General features: G+C 40.9%; 4 protein-coding genes across 4 annotated transcripts; 2 read left to right on the forward strand and 2 right to left on the reverse strand.

The window, feature by feature from the left end:
* The first annotated feature begins 5,088 nt into the window (after positions 1-5,088).
* On the forward strand, positions 5,089-7,248 carry fkbp3 (FKBP prolyl isomerase 3). The gene is made up of 7 exons (XM_008398382.2): positions 5,089-5,220; positions 5,416-5,517; positions 5,689-5,790; positions 5,890-6,025; positions 6,127-6,194; positions 6,751-6,848; positions 6,975-7,248. The coding sequence occupies exons 1-7, from the start codon at positions 5,119-5,121 to the stop codon at positions 7,027-7,029; spliced, it is 663 nt and encodes a 220-aa protein (XP_008396604.1). The 5' UTR covers positions 5,089-5,118; the 3' UTR covers positions 7,030-7,248.
* Positions 7,249-8,071: 823 nt separating this feature from the next.
* Positions 8,072-10,512, reverse strand: faua (FAU ubiquitin like and ribosomal protein S30 fusion a). Its single transcript, XM_008398381.2, has 5 exons — positions 10,408-10,512; positions 8,969-9,050; positions 8,682-8,826; positions 8,390-8,445; positions 8,072-8,286 (listed from the first exon to the last, which is right to left on the reverse strand). The coding sequence occupies exons 2-5, from the start codon at positions 9,041-9,043 to the stop codon at positions 8,161-8,163; spliced, it is 402 nt and encodes a 133-aa protein (XP_008396603.1). The 5' UTR covers positions 9,044-9,050; positions 10,408-10,512; the 3' UTR covers positions 8,072-8,160.
* A 480-nt stretch (positions 10,513-10,992) lies between these two features.
* prpf39 (PRP39 pre-mRNA processing factor 39 homolog (yeast)) lies at positions 10,993-18,179 on the reverse strand. Its single transcript, XM_008398380.2, has 15 exons — positions 18,040-18,179; positions 16,628-17,039; positions 16,287-16,477; positions 16,044-16,169; positions 15,295-15,413; positions 15,035-15,202; positions 14,741-14,921; positions 14,217-14,324; positions 13,960-14,124; positions 13,338-13,464; positions 12,479-12,747; positions 12,146-12,330; positions 11,976-12,059; positions 11,742-11,856; positions 10,993-11,647 (listed from the first exon to the last, which is right to left on the reverse strand). The coding sequence occupies exons 2-15, from the start codon at positions 17,004-17,006 to the stop codon at positions 11,558-11,560; spliced, it is 2,307 nt and encodes a 768-aa protein (XP_008396602.1). The 5' UTR covers positions 17,007-17,039; positions 18,040-18,179; the 3' UTR covers positions 10,993-11,557.
* A 2,785-nt stretch (positions 18,180-20,964) lies between these two features.
* On the forward strand, positions 20,965-23,830 carry arf6a (ADP-ribosylation factor 6a). The gene is made up of 2 exons (XM_008398379.2): positions 20,965-21,145; positions 21,296-23,830. The coding sequence occupies exon 2, from the start codon at positions 21,980-21,982 to the stop codon at positions 22,505-22,507; it is 528 nt and encodes a 175-aa protein (XP_008396601.1). The 5' UTR covers positions 20,965-21,145; positions 21,296-21,979; the 3' UTR covers positions 22,508-23,830.

Consider the following 23,830-nt stretch of genomic DNA (forward strand, 5'->3'; position numbering starts at 1 on the left):
ATATATATGAATTTCAACATGGCACACGGATGCTAGCAGTGCAATAAGTCGAGTTGTGAAATATTCCACAGTCGAATGTCAGTTGTGTTACGACCAGGATGAAGGGATTTTAATTGACAGCAACAAGTGTTAGGCCATCGATAATGAGAGTGTGTGTTCGGTGGATGCTGCGCAAAGGTCGGCAACTTTCTGCAGACCTACAAACGTCAGGTGACCTTCAGATTAGGCCAAGAACAATGCTGGGAGCTTCCTGGAAATGGTTTGTATGGTCAAGTAACTTCATTCAAGCCCTACATCACCAAGTACAAATGCAGAGTATGGTAGAGGTGTAAAGCGCCTCTTTGAAACCTGATCTTTTTGCCCATGCGTGACCCATATCCCAATTTTTTATGGCAGTCTGCCCAATTCGGCCCAATTCCAATCTTTTCACTACCCCATAAAAAAAATCGGATTTGTGCGACTTCCATATTTTTTGCTAAATTGTTTGGATAAATATCGGGTTGTTTTCAAAGTCTGAACACATCTTTACGCCACTGACTTGCAACATAATTCTGCACCAAAAGAAGCCAGAATTGTTTAGTTATTCTGTAAGAGCTTCCAGTTCATTTGACCAAAAATTTTTGTTACATTGCTGGACTAAGGGGATCCACCGATTTCCATTAATTTGAATTAATTTCCTTTTTTCAGTTAAAATTTCATAGGGAAATAATTGATCACTTGTTTAGCTTTCAATGTGGCTAAACTACTATGCTGAACTAATGAGGTGCCTTTATATAAGTGGCTGCTTTATCAAGTCAAAGGACTCCAAAGCTCTTCAGATTCCTACATTCAGTAATGTAAACAATGATGATGGTGGTAAGATGTTGTACTGACAGAAGCGAGGCTGCAACGCAACTGAGACCAAAGAACGACAATCCCCAGCAGGCAAAGCGGGGGAAGTGTCTCGTTCAAGGACACAGAAAGGCGAATACTTTTAACAATATGACGTACCGTACGTCTGGTGGTGTAGGGCTTCCACCTAAAGCGGAATTATGTTGTGTCTTGCTAGGCCATGGCATTTCACCTCAATAAAACACATGTAGGCAATTAGTGAAGAGGACTGAAACGACTACATGTCAATGTCAAAGATCATTAGCTACCATTTTTGAGCAGAGATGCTAAAAAAAAGAACATGCAATCTGTTTGACGTGAGACTGTAATTAGATTTTTACATCCCAACCATGTTTCCTGCATAACTTCTGTATCGTTCACTACTCCTGCTGTAAAAGATTGCCAGACAGCCGTGCTTATGATGAGCCCGATGCAGCCAGGTAGCTCCACCTTGCCTGCACATGCCCAAGTCAACACAAAAGGCAAGAGGAAAGAAACCCCATCGCCTGCGAGTCAGAAAGTGAGAGGCTGTTCTGCTTAGCTAAAGTGATGTTAGCTCAGACTGTATTCAGTGCCACAAATCATCCCGTCTGCTTAAGGTGTTACAAGTGAAATCCAGGATTTTCTCGGTTTTTTTGCAGTCATTGTCCTCATCGCCATTCGGCCGTCATTACTTAGGGGTCGTGAGATTCTAACTCTCCATCAGGTAGGAAAGGCCAAACCTCTTTCACCTCAAATGCAACAAGAAGGCATCGGAATACAGGATGGAATCCGTCAAGTCACTTGTCTGCCATTTTGTTCACTAATGCCAGCAGCTGATCACCTCGGATTCTGAGCCTCTTGTGATTTCATTGACGCAGTAACACCCAAACCAGAATCATCTGGGCTTTTTCAAGGTACTTTTTTAGAGGGATAGTATTTTGTGGAAAATCTTGCAATAAAAATCCATTCCTCATCACCCTATATTTGTTCTCAGTGAGCATTTCTTAATGAAATAAACACACCACCCCATTGTGTCTCTGTTACAAGTTATGGTAATTATTGTTGTCTTTTTTTTCACAACTAGTTGAATAATGATCATTGTTGCTCTAGTCGAGGCTTGTTTCAAACTCTGCACGCTGAAGCTCTGCGACGCCTTACCAAGAATGCGTAAACACTGACCCCTACAGGTTTACAGTAGAAACTGCACCTCAAATGAACCTGTTGTCTTCGTGTCACTCTTGTGGTTCTTTAAATGCCACAGTAAAAAGCCTGTTTAATCATGTTTATCTCACACTGCACAAGTTTTAAATTTGTGTAGCGAAGGACAAGTCGAGAGATGCCTCTGAGAGGACGTGTATCACTTACCTGCATCAGCTGTTGACGTGAAGAGCTCTCAGGTGGAGCATCAAATTAAATCTCCCTGATTCTTGATCCCCGAGATCATTTCGACTGTTCAACTTTGCATAGCAAAGAAATGTTTGTTTTGTAATATGCCTGAGAGTCCCGAGTATCACTGGCTGGATTACACAAACGTTGCAGCTTTTAATCGGTTTGCGACTGCTGTGTTTAACTTTGACAGTAACCATGGATGTACTTAATCCATTTTGCACCTGATTAAGAACAGGTGCAAAATGGAACCAAGCAAGGAACAAAATGACAATATGTGGGTCTGATATGGATAACAACAAAAAAATAAATTGTGACTTGTGAGGGCTTGACAAACGTTTTTCAACAGTTACAAAATTTTGCAGTAATCTGTTGGTTGATTGTTTTGATATGTGACAAAAAGAGATGTAATTAATACACTATGGCATGTAGTAGTGAGTGTTGTTTTCACATCTGATGTTGCTGAGAATGTGACCATATCATTTGTGAAATTAGCCAATATAAAAAGTTTACATAGGACCGAGGCGCATGCTGCCACGGTTAAGATGTTGTTGAGATTAACGTTGCTAAGTTAGCTGAGTTTCTTGCCAGCCAGCAAAGGCATAAAGAAGCTGAAGTACGGCAGTCAGAACCTCGAGCCAGAACTAGGAAGAAAATTATTTATGAAAGGGAAATAATACATTAGACAAGAATGGAAGTTCCTGTCTATGCTGTGAATATTTTCAAGATGTAACTACAAAGGAAGCATCACACTATCAGAGGGAGGGGGGAAAAAAACAAAAAACGGTACATTGAGTTGAGAGATTGGCTCTGCTAATGTCACATCATCACACTTTGCACAGCTGTAACTATTTTCCCCACAACAAAAGAGAAAAAATGAGACCTGGGAGACTTCCTATAAAGATATAATTATCCCTCTCCTCTTGCTCTCCCAGAGTCACTCTTGTTGCCTAGTAACCACCGAAGGTAATAAAAAAAAAAGAAAAAGAAAAAAGAACAACTCTGCACAGCCCTGTTCTGCAGCTTGGTACAGTGTCTGCAAATCATCACCATCATCATCATCATCATCATCTCACTGCATTTCATGGCTGCTGATAAACAGAAGCTAGCAGGAGCTGCAGCAGGGCATGTTTTCAAGCCTGGTGTGTCTCTGTTGGTGTATTAGCTGTGGACTGGCTGAGCAGCAAGGCTCATGCAGTGAGGCAGGATGATGCAATGAGGATGAGGCCGACATGTTCACTCTAAGGAAGGTGCCAGGAGGCAGCAGAACGACAGAGAACAAGAAGCTCCTGCTAAAGCCCCCGACTAACCGTGAAGCCTTGTGTGTAGAACGCAGCTTCAACAGACGTATAGAAAGACGAGCGGGACACCGTAAGGAGAGGATTTCAAAAACAGATGGCGTGCAGATCATTTATTTGGGAGTGGGAATTTAAACTTAAAGGAGCAGCATTGTATATTTTTCCAGCCACATAGTGCCACTTTATGGCATAATCAAGTAAATATATTGAGTTCAGTTGTTTTAAAAATACTGTGTATATCAAATATGACTTTAAAAATTTTTACTTTGTAATTTAACGCCTTGAAATTGGGCCTCTGTCTCTTTAAGAAACTCCTGCTCTTTCTGAAACTCCGCCTTCAGGAAGTCATCACAAGTTCTCCTCTATTAACCCTCTAGCAACGTTTTTTATCAGCGTTGCACTGAGAAGGTTATTAGCAACACCAGGTGTTGCTAATTGCTGCCGGTCTAGTCTGAAGGAGCGGAGTGGGGGAGACAACAGGGAGCTGCATTTTCTGCACCTTGAGGACAAAAGTATTGTTTGAAATCTGAAAGAGAATGACTGTAGATTGCAATTTGTGTTCAAATAGCCTCCAGGAAAAGTAAAACAGCTCAATGCTTTACTTAAAGGATCAAATCAATGGCATGATCAACAATGAAAGGAAAAATTTGTAAAACATTAACAGGGTTTACGCATATGTTTAAACAGCACTGCCAGAATGCACAAATCTATATGAGGGTGCAGAAGAAAATCAAAGGAAAACATAACACACAAAAAAAAATGACCTGAACTTTTGTTCTGAATGTGTAAGTATTTTGTTTTGATTGTTGTTTGTGCTTTTGGTTGCTTCTCTTTCTAATGCTCTTCTTTCAGCTTTCCAAAAAAAAATGACTGGGCGGTAATCTCTGTGAGATACCCAAGTATTGTTTTATAAAGTAGTCCTGCTTAAACTTCTCCTGTTCGGTGTTCCTTTGTCCTCATGATGTTTGTTCGCTAGTGTTCAAATCTCTGAGGCCTTCGGAGAACATCTGTGTTTATGTTGAGATAAAATTATCCAGCGGTGAACTGTATTTACTGAACAGGTGGCTGCTGACGGCAGCTGGTTGCACCAGCTTTCAGAAGCATACGCAGTTGTGACCAGAAGTTTACATGCGCCAAGTAAAAGGAGATTCACATTTTTCCTACTATTTGAAGTTAAATTGTCCCTATTATATGTATATATGTATTCTGATCTCCCCTAATATTATTTCACTAGTGCAATCTTTTTCCAGTAGGTGGCAGGGCAAACACAGAGTTGCAATATCATATTTTGAAATATCAAATAAATTCTAATCTAAGACAATGATATATTTTAGTAAATTGAATTATGAAAAATTAATAAAAGGTAAGATTATAAACATGTTTACAGCCTTTGGGTTAGACTTACCCATATATCTTATATATTTTATACACCTAGTTTAGTTAACATTTTATTGGACGTGAACTGAAACACCGTCACTGAGAGGTGTGTTAAATATAAACGTGTTCTGGTGCGGATTCAAAAGGACAGTACGGGAAGGCATCCCCCCCCCAGAGTTCAGAGTTCACCAGCTCGCCTCTCAAAATGGCCGAGCCAGCACGGGAGTGGAGCGATGAGCAGCTCAAAAGTGATGATTTGCCTAAAAAAGACATAATAAAGTTCCTCCAGGACAATGCGGCCCACTCGGTAGGGTTACCACTTTAGCGTTGCCTCGGTGTCGGTCAGAATAGCTTCTTTGTAATTCCCCCGCGTTGCTCTGCGAGCATGCTGCAGAGTTAGCATAGGGGGAGCAGAATGAGAAACATGCTAGCGTCCAAAACACGCCGTGAAGTAACAGAAAGTGTGCTGACATTCTCCTCTGTGGTGCGTGTTGTCTTTCAGTTCCTCAATGAGCACAAACTGTTGGGAAACATTAAAAATGTGGCCAAAACTGCAAAGAAAGAGCAGCTGGTTATTGCGTACAACCAGCTCTTCGAGAGCAAAGTAAGTGAACGGTGAACTTTTTCATGTTGCCAATTCTGCATCCTCCGCTGGCTGAGTTAAAAGGTTTTACCTCTTTTGTGTGTGTGTGTGTGTGTGTGTGTGTGTGTGTGTGTGTGTGTGTGTGTGTGTGTGTGTGTGTGTGTGGGTGTGTGTGTGTGTGTGTGTGTGCAGAGGTTTAAAGGCACGGACCCAGTGGAGGACGTAACCGAGCAGGTTAAAGCTGTGAAAGTTGAGGAGAAGCCCAAAGAAGTCAAAGCAGAAGTTGTGGACGAGGTGCCCAACTCATGGTTTATAATAATGTATTTGTATATATATATGTGTATTCCTCCTACCTGGTTTAAAGCATCTTTAAGACATCACTGCTTGTTTCAGGGTCCACCAAAATATACCAAAGCGGTGCTGAAGAAAGGAGATAAGAGCAACTTCCCAAAGAAGGGCGACACTGTGAGCTGCTGGTACACTGGTAGCCTGGAAGACGGGACAGTCTTTGACACGAATATCCCCGCAGGTATGACTGCTTCCTCTTGTAGAAGCAAGCACCCCATTAGTGCTTTAATATCACCAAAGTCCAATAAAGGATGTTAAACCGACACTTTTGTCCATCTGCAGGTGCAAAAAAGAAGAAGCAAACCAAACCTCTGAGTTTTAAAGTGGGCCTGGGCAAAGTCATCAGAGGGGTGTGTCATTATTACCTTTTGTATTTACAGCTCCAAAGGTTTGCACTTACTCACCATGTTGACAAATACATTAATTTTGGCAACCAAGACAAAACAAAACACCTGCTCCGAAAGTCCATTGAAGAATGTCTGAAGGAGTCGAGGTTGAGGCTTTCAGATCTAAGAAGTGTGAAGCACAGTGGTGGCACCATCATGCCTAGGGACCATTTTGCTGCTAGTGGTAGTGGTGCTTTGCAGAAGTTGGGAGGGTAATGAAAAATAACTTCCACCATTTTTCTTTTTTATCTTTACCTCAGAACAGTTAGATGGTAGAAAGTGGGATAAAAATAATAAATAACTGATCCCCACACATCAGAACTGGTTTTGTAATGAGTTAAAGCTTAAGGATCAGTTCTGATCTGATCAAATTTGGCTTTTTTGCAACTGGAAAATTGATATTTTTCCAGATAATATTGGAAGTGTATTTACACAGTTTAGCCTGCATGTATACCCGTGATCTCGGGTCGCTTTGGAGAACATGGACAGTTAGATGTGATTATTTCTGTTCTCACCACAGTGGGATGAGGCCCTGCTGACAATGAGCAAGGGCGAGACGGCTCGGCTGGAGATCGAACCCGAATGGGCTTATGGAAAAAAGGGCGTTCCAGATTCCAAGTATCCTTTTCTCTTCATCTGGGAGGTGACGTGGCACTCAGGTTTTGACAGAAGAGGCTTTGTGTCGGCACATGAGTTTGTGCTGTTGGTGATATGCAAATATTTCCTTAATTCCTGCTCCATCAGAATTCCACCTAATGCAAAGCTGATTTTTGAAGTGGAGTTGGTGTCTGTGGATTGAATATTTCCCAACATGCACGAAATGTCTGTTTCTTCCCTTCCCCCGTAAAGATTTTAAGTTTGCACCGTCTTTGGACTGTATTTGTCAGTTTACTTTAAGAACAAATAGTTGCTGAATGGAAAATGGATGATTTTTCAGTGTTTATTTTTAAGAGGTGGAACGAGTTCTGTTCTTTTTTTTTTGCATGTACATTATGAATAATAAACCCGTTTCATTGAACTCTGTGGTTTTTATTTCAGAGGTTACCGAATTGTTTTCAGGTTAAAAAGGACAAACCTTGGTGCTCTCACCAAACTGAGTAGTTCTGCTAAATGTGACACAACGTGCATCAGCTGGTCTGAATTTGAAGATGCAAACCCCATCTTTGAAAAGTAAAATCAGATAATGATCACCCAGTTTTCCACTATTTGCAAACAATTTGATGTGCTACACTTAAAGTATCACTATGGAAACTGTTTTGTCTATGCCAGTTAACGTACGTCACTTGTTCCACACATAATTCACCATTTCAAGTTTAATACAACTTTTTAGGGCAATTAAGTTTTTTTTAGCTCCATATGCAAATGAATTAATGGCAACATTACTTTATCTTCAAGGTTTTTCCACACAAAGCTTTTTTTAGTGACAAGTTTAAACCAATTTATGAAATCCTTTCAAGCTGAATCTCGCTATACACTCATCATGGATCATGGTTAGTGGACGGTAGTCACTGAGGACATACTGATTTTAATTACCTGAAGAAACAAATCTGGTTCAAGAGTAGAATATATCAGGATTTACAGCAAAAAGTCTTGATGCTCAGTGTTTAATTCCTCCAGATGAATGTTTCCATTGTAATAAAACCCTAATTCTTCATCTAGAATGTGAAATGCCATAAACTAAAATGAATACTACCACATTACTTTTCAAGTTACCATAAACGGAAACAGCTGTACAGAGAACAATGGAAAACTTTCATCTAATACCACAAAGAAACCCTGTGAAGAGCAGCTGGTTTTCTAGAGAGTCAAGTTTGTGTAACTAAAGACATTACTAGATGAAGCCAAGTCAAATATCCTTTATTCTGTACAAGACAACTTTCAACTTGGTAAAAACTGATGGTGTTACTTCTCCATTAGGGAATTGAAGCAATTAGGAGTTGGCGTTGGGTCCCTTCTTCTTTCCAAAGGTGGGCACAACGTTCACAAAGCGCCTGTTGTACTGGATGCGGCGCTTGGCACGGCCAGTCTTCTTTTTCTTCTTCTCCTGCTTGTCAACCTGGAAAAAAGAACAAAAATACCTCAGTTTCTTGAGATAATTTTTGACAAACGATTGCAAAGTTACTTCTGCAACAAAGAGAAAAGAATACGGGACACTTTACCTTGGGAGTCTGTCCCCTTACTTTTCCAGCACGGGCAAGAGAACCGTGCACCTTACCTGAAAGAAACAACACACTCATGACTCAACATTATACTGTGATTGCATCAACAACTACAAGAATGCAATTTCAAATTACCTTAATGTCAATGTATCAAACTACAGTTGAATTTAAACAAAAAGCCAAATATTACAGTATTACAACTCCATATGGTTTTTAAAACCTGTTACTGTGGTTCAATATTTGAAGTCATGCTTTCGTGAAGCAAGAAAATGTCTGGCAACAATGTACTGACCTCCAAGCAGCCTGCCAGCCACCTCCAGGGTGCAGTGCTCAGTCACGCCGCAGGTTGCCAGGGAGGCATCGTCCTCCAGTGGGCAGCCAGCGAGCAGCAGCACCTGGTCCTCAACCAGGAGTCCTTCCAGAGCCTGGACATGGGCCTGGAAAACAACCAGTCAACACATCTTTAAAATACTGTTCATACAAAAAAAAAAAAAATTAAAGAGCTCAGTTCAAAACAAATCATTCTGGAACCTTACAAATTTCAGCTTGTAATTGTACTGATTGTTGTTTTTTATTTACCTTGATCTGGCCAACAGTCTCCTGTCCGGTCACCTCAAGGGTGTGAGTGTTCTGGCCACGCAAGAAGAGCTGCATCTTTACTCTGGGACAGGGGAAGAAAGCCACAAGGTTAAGTAATTATTGTATTGCTGGCATGTGCCAGTCACTGCATTTGCAATCAACCTCCTGATTGTGCCATCCCCTCAAACTATTTTATATTTGCTATTGTGGGTTAAGGTTTCCGTTTTATCAAGTAAAATTAAATTCACTACGTATTACTTCCTGTGACCAACATAAGGCGTATTAAATGTTAGCTCTGCAAAAGCCTTTATCAGAAATTCTTTGATTTTTTTATTTGATTTTAAGAACCAATAAATTTTTTTTAACCTATAATCCAAAATTCCGTTTATTTATGAGTAAATACTTTACTAATCCCAGAAAATGTGTCCATATCAATAGAGCTAAAAGAATAATGAGGTAAATTGGTAAATTCTAAAACAGTTTTGATTGCTTAATAGATAAAAAAAAAATCATTACAAAGACTTTCAGAAAGCAATTCAAATTGAATTCATTGTTACATACCAATGTTCTGTTTTAATGGTGAAAATATGCACTTTATATAATAGAGGATTCTGATGAATAAAGGACTCAGTCGATATTTTTTACAGCTGAAATATAAACATCTCTGCTGCTTAAAAATAATAGTTTTAGAGATAAACACTCTGGGGCCACGATTTATTTAATTTTTTGCAAATTGAGACAACATGCTCCTAATTTACAGATTTAAATATTCTATAGCTTAATCATTAACAGCATAACATGATCTTTGTACGGTCTGTAAAGCCATTTAATGTCATTACACAAGAAAGTTTTTTTTTGTTTCACTTTCTTACAAACAGCTGTTATAACAATTCTTAGTTACAATTTTTTTTTTTTTGGATGCTGCATAAAACTAAATCCAATCTTAACACAGTTAGTTAGTCTAACTAATTTCAAGCTATCAACGTAGGTTTTTGGTGCAACTCAAGACTAATCTACGACACAAGAAATTTGTTTCAGCTTTAGCAGTGTTTGAAAATCAACATGTCGGCCTTTCGATCGGAAACTGCTACTGTAGTGGCGCGTTATCCAATAACGGAAAGAAGCATCAATTTGACCACATCACTAAACCTCCACATTCGGGTTTTTTCTTTATAGAGGGCAAAATACACCCTCTTAGAAACACCAGGTAACTAAATTAAGAGAGATGTATCTGCTAGCAAGCTCTATGCTAGCTTAGCTTAGCCACATGGTGCATGCGTTTGAGAGAAGTCGGTCTAAAATATGTTAAATACAGATTTGAAAGAAAAAAACTAACCACGACACACTGTGGCTATTGATTATAATGCTAAATTTGCAAAGTAATACGTCACTGGACACTTCATAACAAGAAATAATGTCAGAAAACGAAGGCGACTCACCTCGTTTGATGCTAGTCGTTCCACGCTAAGCATAAAAAGGAATGTCTGAGGGGCAGAACAGCGCATGTGCAGATTTACGTAAGGTTTAGCGGATGTAACTGTTACGCCCAGGATATTCAGAGGACGGACAAGTAAAATAACTTGAAACCAATACAGAAAATTTTATAGATATCGAATTTAATTATAAGTATCTTGTATTTTATTTACAAAATATCTATTATTAAAAATTATCCCAAGCTCTTAAGTCAAAATTAGGTGTAAACTGTAAGCTTTTATCGTGTACTGAGCAATAATTCAATCTAAGTGATAATTGGGAGTACAATTGAACTATGCTCGGAGGTGAGCCGTTTTTTATTTTAATTTGATCATTCATCACGTGACTTCACGAATGAAATATTTTTCCATCATTAAAATGATTACTGGCTTATGTATACTCCAGCTAATAAGGAACTCAAACTTTGCTTCCATAGAGAAACATGCTTGACTGGAGGACTGCGTGCAGGTGTGGGTGTGTTGTAAGCAGCTTGTGACATGGTTATATATTGAATACTAAACTGATTACTTCTTGCCATTAAACAGTAAGCCTTGAGGATATCAATTTCTTTATTAGGAAATCAGGTCAAAATAATAAAAAAACAAAACAAAACAAAGAAAACGGGGAGCTCTTCATTTAAACTATGACATTTTTACAAGTTTGGAAAGAAGAAACATGACTCAAGAAACATACAGAAATGCTTCTCTAGCAACCTTAAAGCCGGACCACAAAGAAAAACCAAACTAAGTCATTCGATCTAAAAAAATTAAAAAGCTTTTGTCTTATACAGGACAAAAAGAAAGAAAAAAAAAGTCAATTTGCCTTCAACATTTATTTCATCAAAACAAAATTGCTTTGACAACATCTCTAGCAATTGCCGTTTTAAAACCAAATTCTTACATTCCTACCAAATTGTGAACCAAATTTGTTCTTACACAGGGATGTAACATGAAATTCAATTAGCACAGAAAACAGCAGTAGTGGAAGAAGAAGAAAATAAAGGTTATCCTGCTCAGTGTGTGGCTGAATTAAAATCTTCTAAACACCCAGGTAATTTGCTCTGCTCCAAGGTTTAAAGTCAGGGAAAAAAAAAATGCAACTCCATCTTCAAGTGCATCATGTAGGAGGAGGAGGGTAGTATTGGTTGTACTGGGCATACTGGTTGTACTGTCCCCAGGAATTTTGTCCCCAGCCGCCATACTGTTGCTGATAAAGAAACAGAAACCCATTAACAACTTCATTTGTTTTGGGGTGGGGGAGTGAGGGGGATAAGCCAACAAGGCATTCTACTCAAACCTACCTGGTACCAGTTGTAGTTGTATGCAGAGCTGTTCGCCTGCATGTCCGTCATCGCGTTTGCTGCGACTGCGGCAGGATCGTCTAGTCTCTGCCTTTTGGCGTCAGGTTCTTGAGAGCTGGAGAAGAAAGATTGAATGAGACAATTCTGGTTTGAACACCATTTAGCTTTAGCGGTTAAACAATGGTTGGTGTTTGAGAGCAACACAGTGAGCTAATGTGTCGTTTCCTCGCCCACCTGTCATATCCATTTTCAGCCGTTCTCTTTAAAGAGTCGCTTTCCTTCTGTAGTTTCTGTTGTTCCTCGTACGCAGCCACAAGCCTAAGTATGGGATTAAAGGAACGTCGGTGAGACGGAACGCTTAACATGTCGGTAACCGTCTACACGTTAACTCCCGTTTCACTTACGCGTTGATGTCACTGCCAAAGTCCTCTAAGAATTCAACTTTGCGCTGGGAGAAAATGATGCGGGAGTCCAGGGACAACGGGCTCCTTAGGGCCCGGTCAAAGCAAGCCAAGATCTCCGCCTGGTTCTGCATCACATCGCCGCTAAATTCCAGCTCCAGCAGGTTTAGGTATAGTCTCGAACTGGTCTGCAAAGGCAAACATGCATACATATGTTACACACAACTGATAGAGCGAGTGACGTCTGATGTCCTGAAAGAGGAAACGTTCAACCAAGAAAACAAAAAAACTTAATGTCCATATTCACTGCGTCGTCCAGTATCGACGGACCCTCACCTGGTCTTTGTCAATAGCATCAAGAAGGACCTTCTTCGCTTTGCTCAGACTTCTCTGCACCTTCACCAGGTGTCTCGCCAGCTTCACGGCGTAGAACGAGGACTCCATGTCGTTATTTGCGGTCTCCATTCCCTCCTTCAACAGGGCCTCCGCTTCGTCCAAGTTGCCGCGGCGACGCTCCAGGCTGACTCTGCGGAGACGGACCATGGCCAAATTCGGGATCGTTTCCTCCAAGGCCTTCAGGATCCCACGAGCCTCTTCCACGTTGCCTAGACAACGACGAGAGTGATACTTTGACCCGAGATCGTTTACTCAAATGCCATTACTTTAAATGTCGCTTCACTTTGACCCTTTGAATTCCTAATGACATACATTACTTAAACCTGCATGACTTTGAACACCTTTATTCTGGTATTTCTCTAATCCTGTGGCCAAATTAGACAGACTCCGACATAAAGTTGGGATTAAGGGATCAACACTGGAGTAGATTTAATCTTATTTCAGAGGGACAGAATTGTCTGAGTTAGACTACGTTCAAGTTCTCATATCTCTTGGTGTCCCTCAGGGATCAATTCTTGGACCTCTCCTTTTCTGCCTGCCATATGCTCCCTTTGGGTTCTACTTTAAGAAAGCGTAGCTTCACATGGTGCAGGTACTTCTTTGAAATGCCTTCTTTCTTCAATGGAAATTACGGCACGAATGGTGCCACATCTTCTAAAACTTAATGAACTCGGCTTTAGAATGGATAAAGCCGCCCAATGTCAGTCTCAGGCCATAACCCCGTTAAAAAGTCTGTGGACTGTGCTAATACTACATTCTATAAAGTTAAATTGACCGGCTTGCTGAATTTTTTTTTTACCTTGCTGCTCCTCAAATGCTGCCCACAGAAGGTGGATGGCAGGTTTCTTGGGCAGGTGTATGGAGCACGCCTTCTTGTACACATGTCTCGCACCGTCAGTGCTGAAGCCTTCTAGATACTTAGCATACTTTAGAATGGAAAAAAAGGAAAGCAAGTTGGGAGAAAGGCAAGAGGACAGAGGAAAACAAAAAAGAAGAAGAAAAGAAGAAAGGCAAGAGAAACAGAACATTTTTAACCTGTAAATACAGTTCGTACACTCAGTGAATTGCTTCATAGACAAGATCGTTTTGAGAAATTTTCTGTGTAAACCCATCAGCACCTTCATGGAACCAATTAGATAAGTTTCTGTAAGGTAGTGGGAGACGAAGAAGATGCAACGTAGTAGTTGGCAAATGCTGCAGTCATATCTTGTGTGGCAAGCTGGCCATCCCCTAATACAACAGATACAGTCACATATCAACGTTACACGCAAAGAGAGTGCAGGACGTTTCTTTGTTTTTTTTCTTTTCTTGTTGTTTTCTTTTTTTTTTTAAACTGAGTCGATGATGTGATTATCAACGTTGATGGGGAAGTGCAGGGAGGCAGCAGCAACGAGTCGCGAGTTCAAGCCCAACAAAAATACCTTGATCCAGAACTCCTCGTAGAGGGCGCACGCGATGAGGCATCGCTCAAAGAGGACCACCACGCGCTCCGGGGTCCCGTTCTCGATTTCGAAGTCCAGGTACTCCTTCCAGTTGTTTAGCTGCGTTCTCTCCAACGCTTTGACATGGAAGTAGGGTCGCTTAATCTGACAAAGGGAGAAATCGTTCAGGAAAATGCCGCTTTCACGAGCTAAACACAGAGGGAGGAAAAGAGAAAAAAAACAATAAAAAAACTTACCCCTTCTTCAAAGGACCAGCGCTTGCTGACTTCATGCTCGTTGTGATTGAACACTTCCTGCCGAACCTCGATCACTTTGTGGCGCATGTTTTCAATTTCTGTCACCCTCTACAAAAAGAAAAAGACAACACACCAAGAACCAGATCAGCACTTTTATGGCTTCTCTCCAGCACAACATTGTCCACTTGTTGAATACTGCTAGTCCTGCAACCAAGGATTTACATCACCATGATGTTGCCAGAGACAAGAAGCCTGTAGAGGGGACAGGAAAGTTTGCACCCTGCACAGCTGGGTTCAAAGGAGCCCCGGTTGATCCTTTTAGTTTAAGGGCGAGTCCCTTACTGGATCTCCTGGCTTGGCTGGTGACATAGAAAAACTTCTTCAAACCTGAGCATTTTCTTTTTTCTTTTCTTTTTTGTTTTTTAACCCTATGTTATTATGGACAACAGGAATGCTCCTGCTAAACCTGCAAGTGGAATGTTGTCAGTTTTGTCCCTTACCAGGAATGGCGGCGATATTCTTACCTTGGCGGGATCGGCGAGATCCTCGGTTCCCGGTGGCAGCTCCTCCTGAGGAACGTTCGACTCTCCGTCTTCGCCGACCATTCCAGACAGGCTGGACTTAGAGAGCTCGAGTCTGAGCTGAACAAACTCCTCTTCTGACAAAAAGTATTTGGGGTGGTTGCCCTGCACGTGATCTTTGAACCTGAGCAAACAAAAACCAAAATGTCATTCAGTCTCAGAGGCGTGACATAAGTAGTTTAACCAAAAAAAAAAAAAAACATGAAATAAAAATTAGCTGCTCGTCCTTCTGCGTACCTCTGAAAGTGCTGGGAGTACAACTGCGTCGGTATGCCTAAGACGCGATCGTAGATGGTGGTGACGTTAGCCAGCTTCTGCTGCTCCGTCTCCCAGCTTATGTAGGCTTCCCAAAGGCGGTCAGATCGGAAATCTGTGCCTGCTGCGAGCACTGCGTGTTCGTATGAGCTATTAAAAAAAAAAAGGAAAAAAATTGATGTTTATTGTCAAAGTCGTGGGTTTTAAGTGGGTCACGTTTAGGCAAAGAAGCCTCTACTCACGCTCGGATTCGTCCCTCCGTCTCTGGATCGTTGGGGTCCGAGTTCTCTTTGATAAAGGTGAGGTAGTGAAGCCAAAGGTCCACACTAAGAGGAATAGCCTGCAAGCCTCTTCTGTACACCTTGGTAGGAGAGTGTTTGAAAGTCATTTGTCAGAAGCTGAAACGGTTTTATGATGCTCTGTAAAAGCTGAACGCTTTGGCGCGCTCAACCAGATAAAGATTTAAGTCCAACCACAAAGTTCAAGAGTTTGTCTGTTTTTGTTGCGCGACTTTTTTCTCCAACTCTGGCATTTGAGGCACTGTCCAGCACGTTTCAGGTTTGTTCCCACTTCTGGACACTTTAATTTAAAGTAATCGGTTACCTCAAGAGCTCATTCATGTCACAGCCAGGATAATTATTAGTCCAATGCAACTGGGTGTTTCAGTTAACCATCTACAACATGCATGTCATAATGGCATGTTGGGGTGGAGAGACACCATGATGCAAACTGTGATAATACTGCTTTCCCTGTGTAGCTTCCCCTCAAACTATATAAAATCATCAAGAAAAAAAAAAGTACTTTTTTTCTTATTATTACATAATGCCCCCACCTTCTTTCTTATTAATGAACCATATTAACAAAAACACTCCACTATAAATACCTAAAGGACTGCACTGGACTCTGTGATTTATTTTGTTTCTGTCTGCTGACCCCATTTCAGTGCCTTTGAAAAAAACAAAACAAAAAAACGACTCAGAGGAACTTGTACCTCTTCTGAAACCTGTAGGTTGCCGTGTTTTTTCTCCATGTCTGCATATTTCTTCCAGTAGCCGTAGCAGTAGGGATAACGTAGGAAAAAGACATCAAACGATTTCCTTGCAGGGAGAAGAAGATTCTGCAAAAGACACACAATAGAAACACAGATTACAATTCTGTTTCTAAATGAAAACCTCAGGCATTACATACAAGCGCGACGGAGGCGAGTTGCCGTATTTCAAGTATGTTTTCTTACTTCTTGCTCGACATACTGCAGCAGTGAAACCCAAGCGTTGAAGTCCTCTGGGCTGTCTTCACAGATCTTATAAAGCTTTTCGAACTCTGAGGGTGGGGTTGGTTCTGTTGGAAGAGAAATTTCCTGTGAACCGTCTCGGGCTGGTTCTTCCAGTTCCATGCCATCCTCCATCTGTGTGGCTTCAGTAGCATCTAGAAAATATTTGTAGAAAAGTAAATAAATAAATAACAGAAAAACAGAATATTCAGTTTCAAAGTGTACAGTCTTTTCATTCGATCCAAGGCTTGCTGCCTAACTAAATACCCAAGGATGTTAAACTTAGATTAGCTATTATTAGTTACCTTGACTTCCATCTGGCACAAAAGCCTCTGGCTGAGGCTCAGTAGCAAATTGCAGCGGTTGGTCTGGATCCTCTGCAGGTGGCGGCGGAGGGGGCGGCGGCGGCGGTGGAGGATGCTCTTCTTGGAAAAGAGACGCGCTGGCGAGCTGAAACTGCTCCACAGCCTTCTCCACGGATCCCGGCTCAGAGGAGTTCGTTTGTTGGCTCAGCTGCTGCTCTTGCGTCAGATCGTCCTGAGAAGAATCGGAGCCCTCCGGTGCTACGCTGGCGGCCGGCTGTGGAGGAACTGGCTCCAAGGACCAGTCCGCTGCCTGAGCAGGAAGGTCAGGAAGAAATTCGTTCCCATTACTCTCCATGGCTGTGGACTCAGTGTCCAGCATTCCAGTAAAAGTGGCACCTTTAGAATCACAGACCTGTTGAGGAAAAAGAAAAACAAATTGATTATTTTATGAGTAGTAAAAATACAAGATGCACCTTTTATTTTACAAGCTAGACCAAGTAAAAAGAAAAAAGAAAAAAGAAGTGAAATCCATTTTTTTTAAATTAAATGCTATCTGCACAAAGTCAGAGGATAGGCTCTTAATAGAAAATAATTACACATTCCTAATTATTGATCAAGAAAAGTAGTTTGAAGCAGCCAAAGCACATTTCCCAGAACTCGACTGACGGCGTTCCACCAGGTGAACAAAAACCTAAATTGAATTCCAGCACCCATTCATTACATCTAAAGCAACAGTAAGCTTCAATTTAGCTCAACGTTTACATTAAGATGGATTACTGTACTTTTAAATGATTGGGCGCCGAAAATAAACCCCATGCAGACAGGTGACAGAAGCGCCAGCTGGCGGTGCAACAAGATACTTCCTAGTCCTAAATTCAATTTCGATACAAGGTTCAAGCTGACCTGCTAAAAATAATAGCGGAGATGTGTTAGCTTCATAACATGCACAATAAAAAAATAAAATAAAAAAAAACTTCAAGTAAAAAAAAAAAAAGAAAAAAAACATGATACCAGCGTTACGACTGAGAGGGTTTGCTGAAATGAGGCGATGTCTCATCCGGGTGATCGCTTACTCAAAGTTCAGCGATAAATTGGGCCTCTAAGCCTGTCTACTTGACGCGAATGTTAAGCTAACTAGCTAGCAATAGCATAGAGACATTTTTCCCGATTGCGTTGTTTCCATAATTGCTTTTATACATAATCAAATATCCTCTCTAATAACTGGTCTGAAATACTGAGATAACAAAGCAACACAACTATAAATCTTCCTTTTTAATTTCGTCCCCAGTTGGTACTACACACCAGACTGGCTAGCCGGTTATCGTCTCCACCAGCGTGGCTAGCATTAGCACAATGTCTAATCGTAGTCATTGATTGCAAAGTAGGATGAATGTCGTGGTTGAAAATCTCACCTGCAGCTCCCAAGTCACTGAAGTCAATCCTCTCAAACGGTAATTACTCTCAAAAGTTATAACCGAACAACCGACAGGCGCGCGTCATCCACCATACCTATCAACTTGGGGGGGAAGAACAGACCCAGAGTGCGCATGCCTGCTCAGAACACCATGGAGACACGCTGAACGGGGTTACCAGGGGAAAGCGCAGGGGCGAAGACTTTTTTTTTTTCAAACAAACTTTATTTACACTAAGACAAAATGTATACAATGATATTAAAATGTAAGTACATATATTAAATTAAAACAAACAAGTAATTAAATAAATAAATATATAAAAATAAGAGAGGAAAACAAGCCCAAACTAACTACTGGAGTTACATGGACACTGGTTGGTTAATATCATCTGCCATAATCGTTGGCAGGAAACTTGTGCATGTTATTCTGAGTTATGTTTTTCCTTATTCCTGGTATTACGATATTGGGAAACGTTCGCGACTGTCTGAACTGCTACTGAACAACCTACCTGAAGAACTGAACAATTAGTTTGCAACCAGAAAGCAATATTAGCAAGTGAATAACTAAATGTGTGTTAAATCACATTTGCTTATGTGATTTATTTATTTGGAGAGATCTTGAGATAATCTGTGCATATTGGAAAAAAAAAACATGTAAAGATAAACAGAATATACACACCTTGATTTACATTTTTTTTTACTTTAAAACATTAATTCAGATGCTTTTCACAGACCTAACTTATTTTATTCTGTCTTGACATTCGTAAGTGTCTTTTTACTATGCACGACTTCATTCAGTTGTTTATGCGACTTTGACAGAGTATAAAAAGAAAACCACACTAATATTAGCCTGTTCAGCAACAAAATATACTAGGAAACATTTTTTTATTCCTTCTATGTTGACTTACATGTAATATTTTAGATATAATGGATCAAATGAGTTATTTAGTCAAATTGTGTCATTGTGCAAGATATAATTAGTGAACTTTCCTTGTGTGACATTGTGGCCCCCTGTTGACCTAACAACTGCTTAGGGACTGGGTTAAGAGTAGCATTTTTAGCTCTTCAAATCCTTGTATAGATGTAAAGTGTCCAGTCTGTGAGTACCTTTAGCCATTTTTATTTATGTTTATTTGTTGTTTTGTTTTTTTAGTTGACATCATGTGAAGAGTTGCCATTAAAAACTGAATAAATATTTTACTCTGGTTGATCAAATGAAACCATGATTATATAAATCACTGAATGTTTATGTTGTAGTTTAAACATAGAAACCTGCAGCTTCAGAGGTCATTTAATTAAACCATGCTATATTGTCCTGTTTTGTTTCATTTTGTTGTATTCTTTTGTTCTGAACTTCCCATTAAAAAAACACTGATCCCACTCTTGACCCCCTGGTAAATTGTTCTGGAACCACCATTTATGGCAAACTATAGCAACTCAAAGTCGGCTTCATCATAGGACACCCAACATTTTTCACGCAGCTGTTTGGTGTGGGTGCTTATACACCATTTCTTAAGTAAGACATCTAAAAATGTAATTTTGACAAGTCCTAATTAAGTTTGAGATATCTTCAGTTGTAATTATGTAGGTGTGACCCTTCTAAATGACAAATCCGGTGATGTGATTTAAATGCATTTTGACTGGTCAAAATGTAACTAATGGGAAATATATTGAATTCCTCTCCTTAGTGGACACAATTTAAATGAAGATATCTTAAAATACCATTCAGGCTGCCGAAAATGTAGTCGTGTCCATTTTACATCTGGAATGTAATTAAAGATTTTACGTTAAAACGGCCTGCCATACCCCACTGGCATTTTGACAGAACAGCAGCGCTGTAGTTTCCCTCACTCACCCCCCGCCCATTTCATGCACAGCCTCCACGTCACGCACTAATCAAACGGAAACTGTTTGAATGACTGATCGGACATGTTGGAAAGAACCGCTTGTAAAACCCATCTTGAAGTCCTTGTGCCGCATTAACTATTTTAGTAGTTTTACTAAAAAAGGTACACGTCACATTGGAGGTGATTGCGTCTGATATGAGCGCTATAATGGCGGCAACACGAGCTAACGGGCCGACTTGCAACTGAGCTGCCGCTTTCTTTTTTTTTCTTGCGCGCATGCGAAATGGCTACGGCGCCTTTAGGGGTAATCGGAAAAATTTATTTCCCATGTCCACATGGCTGTACATGCTGTACAGTAGATAAAGAGTAGTAAATAATAAATTATTTATCATGTTAAAGAATTAACACATTTTGAAATATTGTTTCAGTCTATGTTTGTAGTTTTATTCTAAGATAATTATGCATTGATTTTGACGAATAATATTAACTTGATCTAAATGAATTAGCCTTTGGCTTTAAGGTCTATAGACCGTGCTCAAATAAATTTGAAATTATGAATACAAGTGAAAATAAAAATAGCATATGAAGTTCTGTAATAACAATAAGATTCCATAAATAAATATCCAAGCTTAATATTTTTTAAAGGTCACCCCTGTATTAGTTGTTGATAATTTCAAATTGAATTTATTTTACTTTTGAAGTTATTGACCACTTTATAGATTTACAAAGATACGCTTACCTGTATTTAGTTTTTATATTAAATAATTTACTTTATTTCATGTAAATTAAATTCAGTTAAATATTAATTCCTTTATGACTCTATAGGTGTTCAACTTGTAAGCTAGGCAAATTAGCTAGGGTCTGTTTTTTTATTATTTATATTGTTTTATATCAAATAAAGTACAAGAAAGCAAAGCAAGTGAAATTGCTTTGGATGCTCCACTATGTTCCTTGTCTGACATGTATTTTTATTTTACTTTTTAAGGCCATGCTAATAGTCTTAGCATTATTTCTTCATAATTTCAGATGACGGAGCTTCACTCGTGTTCCTGAACGCAGCATTCCTCTGTGTGTGTGTGTGAGTGCGCGCTGCAGAGGAAGTGGCGGCTGATCTCGGTCCGCACCTTTTCCGGTAACAGCCCCGCCACCGCTGTGCCTGACTGAACGGCTGGAGACACAGAGGGAGGAAGACAAATCGAGAGCGGCAAGAGTGGGGGAGAAACGGCCCGGGGGACTGGGGAATGGTCGCCGCAGACGCAGGTATTTATCCCGCTTTTGCAGTTTTTTTTTCATCTGTTTTCCGTTGAGCTTTTAGGTTTCAGCAGAGAGAGTATTTTCTTTTTTTGTCGGATTCAAAGTTGTCCTCTGTACTAACACCCCTCCCTTCTTCGGACCGCTCCTATGTCACAGGGGGAAGGAAGAGAAGAAAGTCGGATGAATCAATGACCTTTTGAGCGGTCCTCCTGTGGTTACCCCGGTACTGAAGCGGACTCGGAAGGCTCTGAATTGTCGCCGCCGGTTAGCGAAGAAAATCGGCGTGCTTCGAAATTCACCGAGGGGGAATAAGCTAAGTGTGGACAGCCGGCGGCCAAGAAGGAAGTGGGATCCCCCGGCTTGGCCTGGGCCTGATTTATATTGTCCTTAGGTTGAAAGAACTCCTCAAACCAGACTCTGCTCGGTCACCTGGGAGGAAAAAAGGATCTTGTAAGCAGAGTCGACCCATATTTTTGTTGGTTTTGGGAGGGAGTGTGTGGTCTAAGCCGACTTTGAAAGAAGGGAATGCCGTTTTTTCGTCTCACATCGGAGGGCAGTGGATCATGAAAACATATCCCCACCCAAATCTACAAAAGCACCCCATGAAGTCCCTCTGATTCCTCAGGTCAGATTACCTCAATCCAGCTCATTGTACTGTAAAGACCTAAACGCTGCTGCCAGCTCTCAGATTTTTTTTTTGACACTTGTGTCAACCCACTGTTGTCACGTGTGTAGCTTCACGTTGAACCCGGGCCTTCTCTGTTGTCCTGAAAACAAGCTTGGCTCTAATTAGGAGTTCCCCTTCTTCTTCTAACAAAGTATTTATGCACAGTAAACAAGATGGGGAAGATGCTGTCAAAGATCTTTGGCAACAAGGAGATGAGAATATTGATGCTTGGACTTGACGCTGCCGGGAAAACCACCATCCTGTACAAGCTGAAACTGGGACAGTCGGTCACCACCATCCCCACGGTGGGGTTCAACGTGGAAACCGTCACCTACAAGAACGTCAAGTTCAACGTGTGGGACGTGGGCGGCCAGGACAAGATCCGGCCCCTCTGGAGACATTACTACACGGGCACGCAGGGCCTGATCTTTGTGGTGGACTGCGCCGACAGGGACCGGATCGACGAGGCCAGGCAGGAGCTCCACCGGATCATCAACGACCGGGAGATGAGGGACGCCATCATCCTGATCTTCGCCAACAAGCAGGACCTGCCGGACGCCATGAAGCCCCACGAGATCCAGGAGAAGCTGGGCCTGACCCGGATCCGGGATAGGAATTGGTACGTTCAGCCCTCGTGCGCGACGACAGGGGATGGACTATACGAGGGCCTGACCTGGCTTACCTCAAATTACAAATCCTAATGTTTCCTCCCACCCACCAGCTTGGACGTTTCGAGACACACACACACACACACTCACAAAAAAAAGTAGCAGAGAATTAAAAAAAAACAAAAAAAAACAACAAAACAAGGATGCAATTTGAAGCAATTAATTCAATTCAATTATCTCTTTGCTTAATGTGTATTGAAGAGAGTCGTAATTTACTTATTGGTTTATTTTTCTTTACGACAAGTATTTCACTTTAATCCCAAATTTTCAGTTAAACAAAAAAAAAAAAAAGTGTCTTTAGTTTTCTTTAGTTCTGAATCTGTGTAATCAGTTCTGTTAATCTACACATCTTACTCTTGTGCTTTTTACTGCATTTTGCTTTTGTTTCTTCATGATTGTATCATTTCTTTTAAAGGGGGACTCACCTGAACGGTGCTGCCTCCCACCTCTCCTACTTAGTTCACGTCCTGCGCTCTCACAACCCAGCTACATATCCAAAGGATGGGGGGGGGGGGGAAAAGCCCAGAAACCGATTCCTAGATCAGCATATCACTTTTGAAGGCTCGGGGGTGGGGGGGGGTGGATGCCTCCGTTTTCTGTCAGAATGTGTACTATGGATGTGTTATTAGGACCTTTTTAAAAAGTTCAACTGATTGTACTGGGATGAATGAGATGTGGAAGCTCCTCTCTCCTGTGCAGTGGTTCCATCCGTGATAATGTCCAACATGGACACTGGATATTCACACTGTGATATGGATATATAAATATATATATATATGTAAGTTTTTTTGGGTGGGGGGGGTTGTTTCAGGGTCAGAATCTGTTACCAACCAGTCTCTTGTCATCTCCACTCTCGTTTCTCTCAGAGCTTCCATTGAGTGTTTTGTAGTTTTCAGCTGCCTTAGGCCGGACCAGGGTCCCAGGTGTCCCCCCCCCCCATCTCTCCCCGTCCTCCCCGAAACTGAGACAGTCGCAACGGCGAAGGGTATTCTCAGCCGCTGAGTTTGCACTTTGAATGGGAGAAGGGAGGGGGGTTGAGCAACTTGCTGGTAGTGCATACTTTTTTTGGGGGGGGGATTTTTTTTTTATCTGTGTTTTTGAGTCCCCAAAGGGTTTTAAAATGTTCCCCCCCCCCCCCCCACTCGCCTCCAAAACAGGTGCTTCTTTACTTTTTTTTTTTTCTTTTTGTTTGTTTTAAACATCACCAGCCCGTTTGAAGTCCTGCAGTCAATTCTGTTAAAAGTTTAAAACCATATTGCTGTTTAATTCTTTTCCCCCCCAGTACCTTTTTTTTGTTTGTTTGTTTTTTTCTTATGCTAATGTTGTTGAAATAATAAAAGAAATATATATCCAGAT

The sequence above is a fragment of the Poecilia reticulata genome, linkage group LG21 (genome assembly GCF_000633615.1).
Source record: "Poecilia reticulata strain Guanapo linkage group LG21, Guppy_female_1.0+MT, whole genome shotgun sequence".
NCBI classification, from domain to species: domain Eukaryota; kingdom Metazoa; phylum Chordata; class Actinopteri; order Cyprinodontiformes; family Poeciliidae; genus Poecilia; species Poecilia reticulata.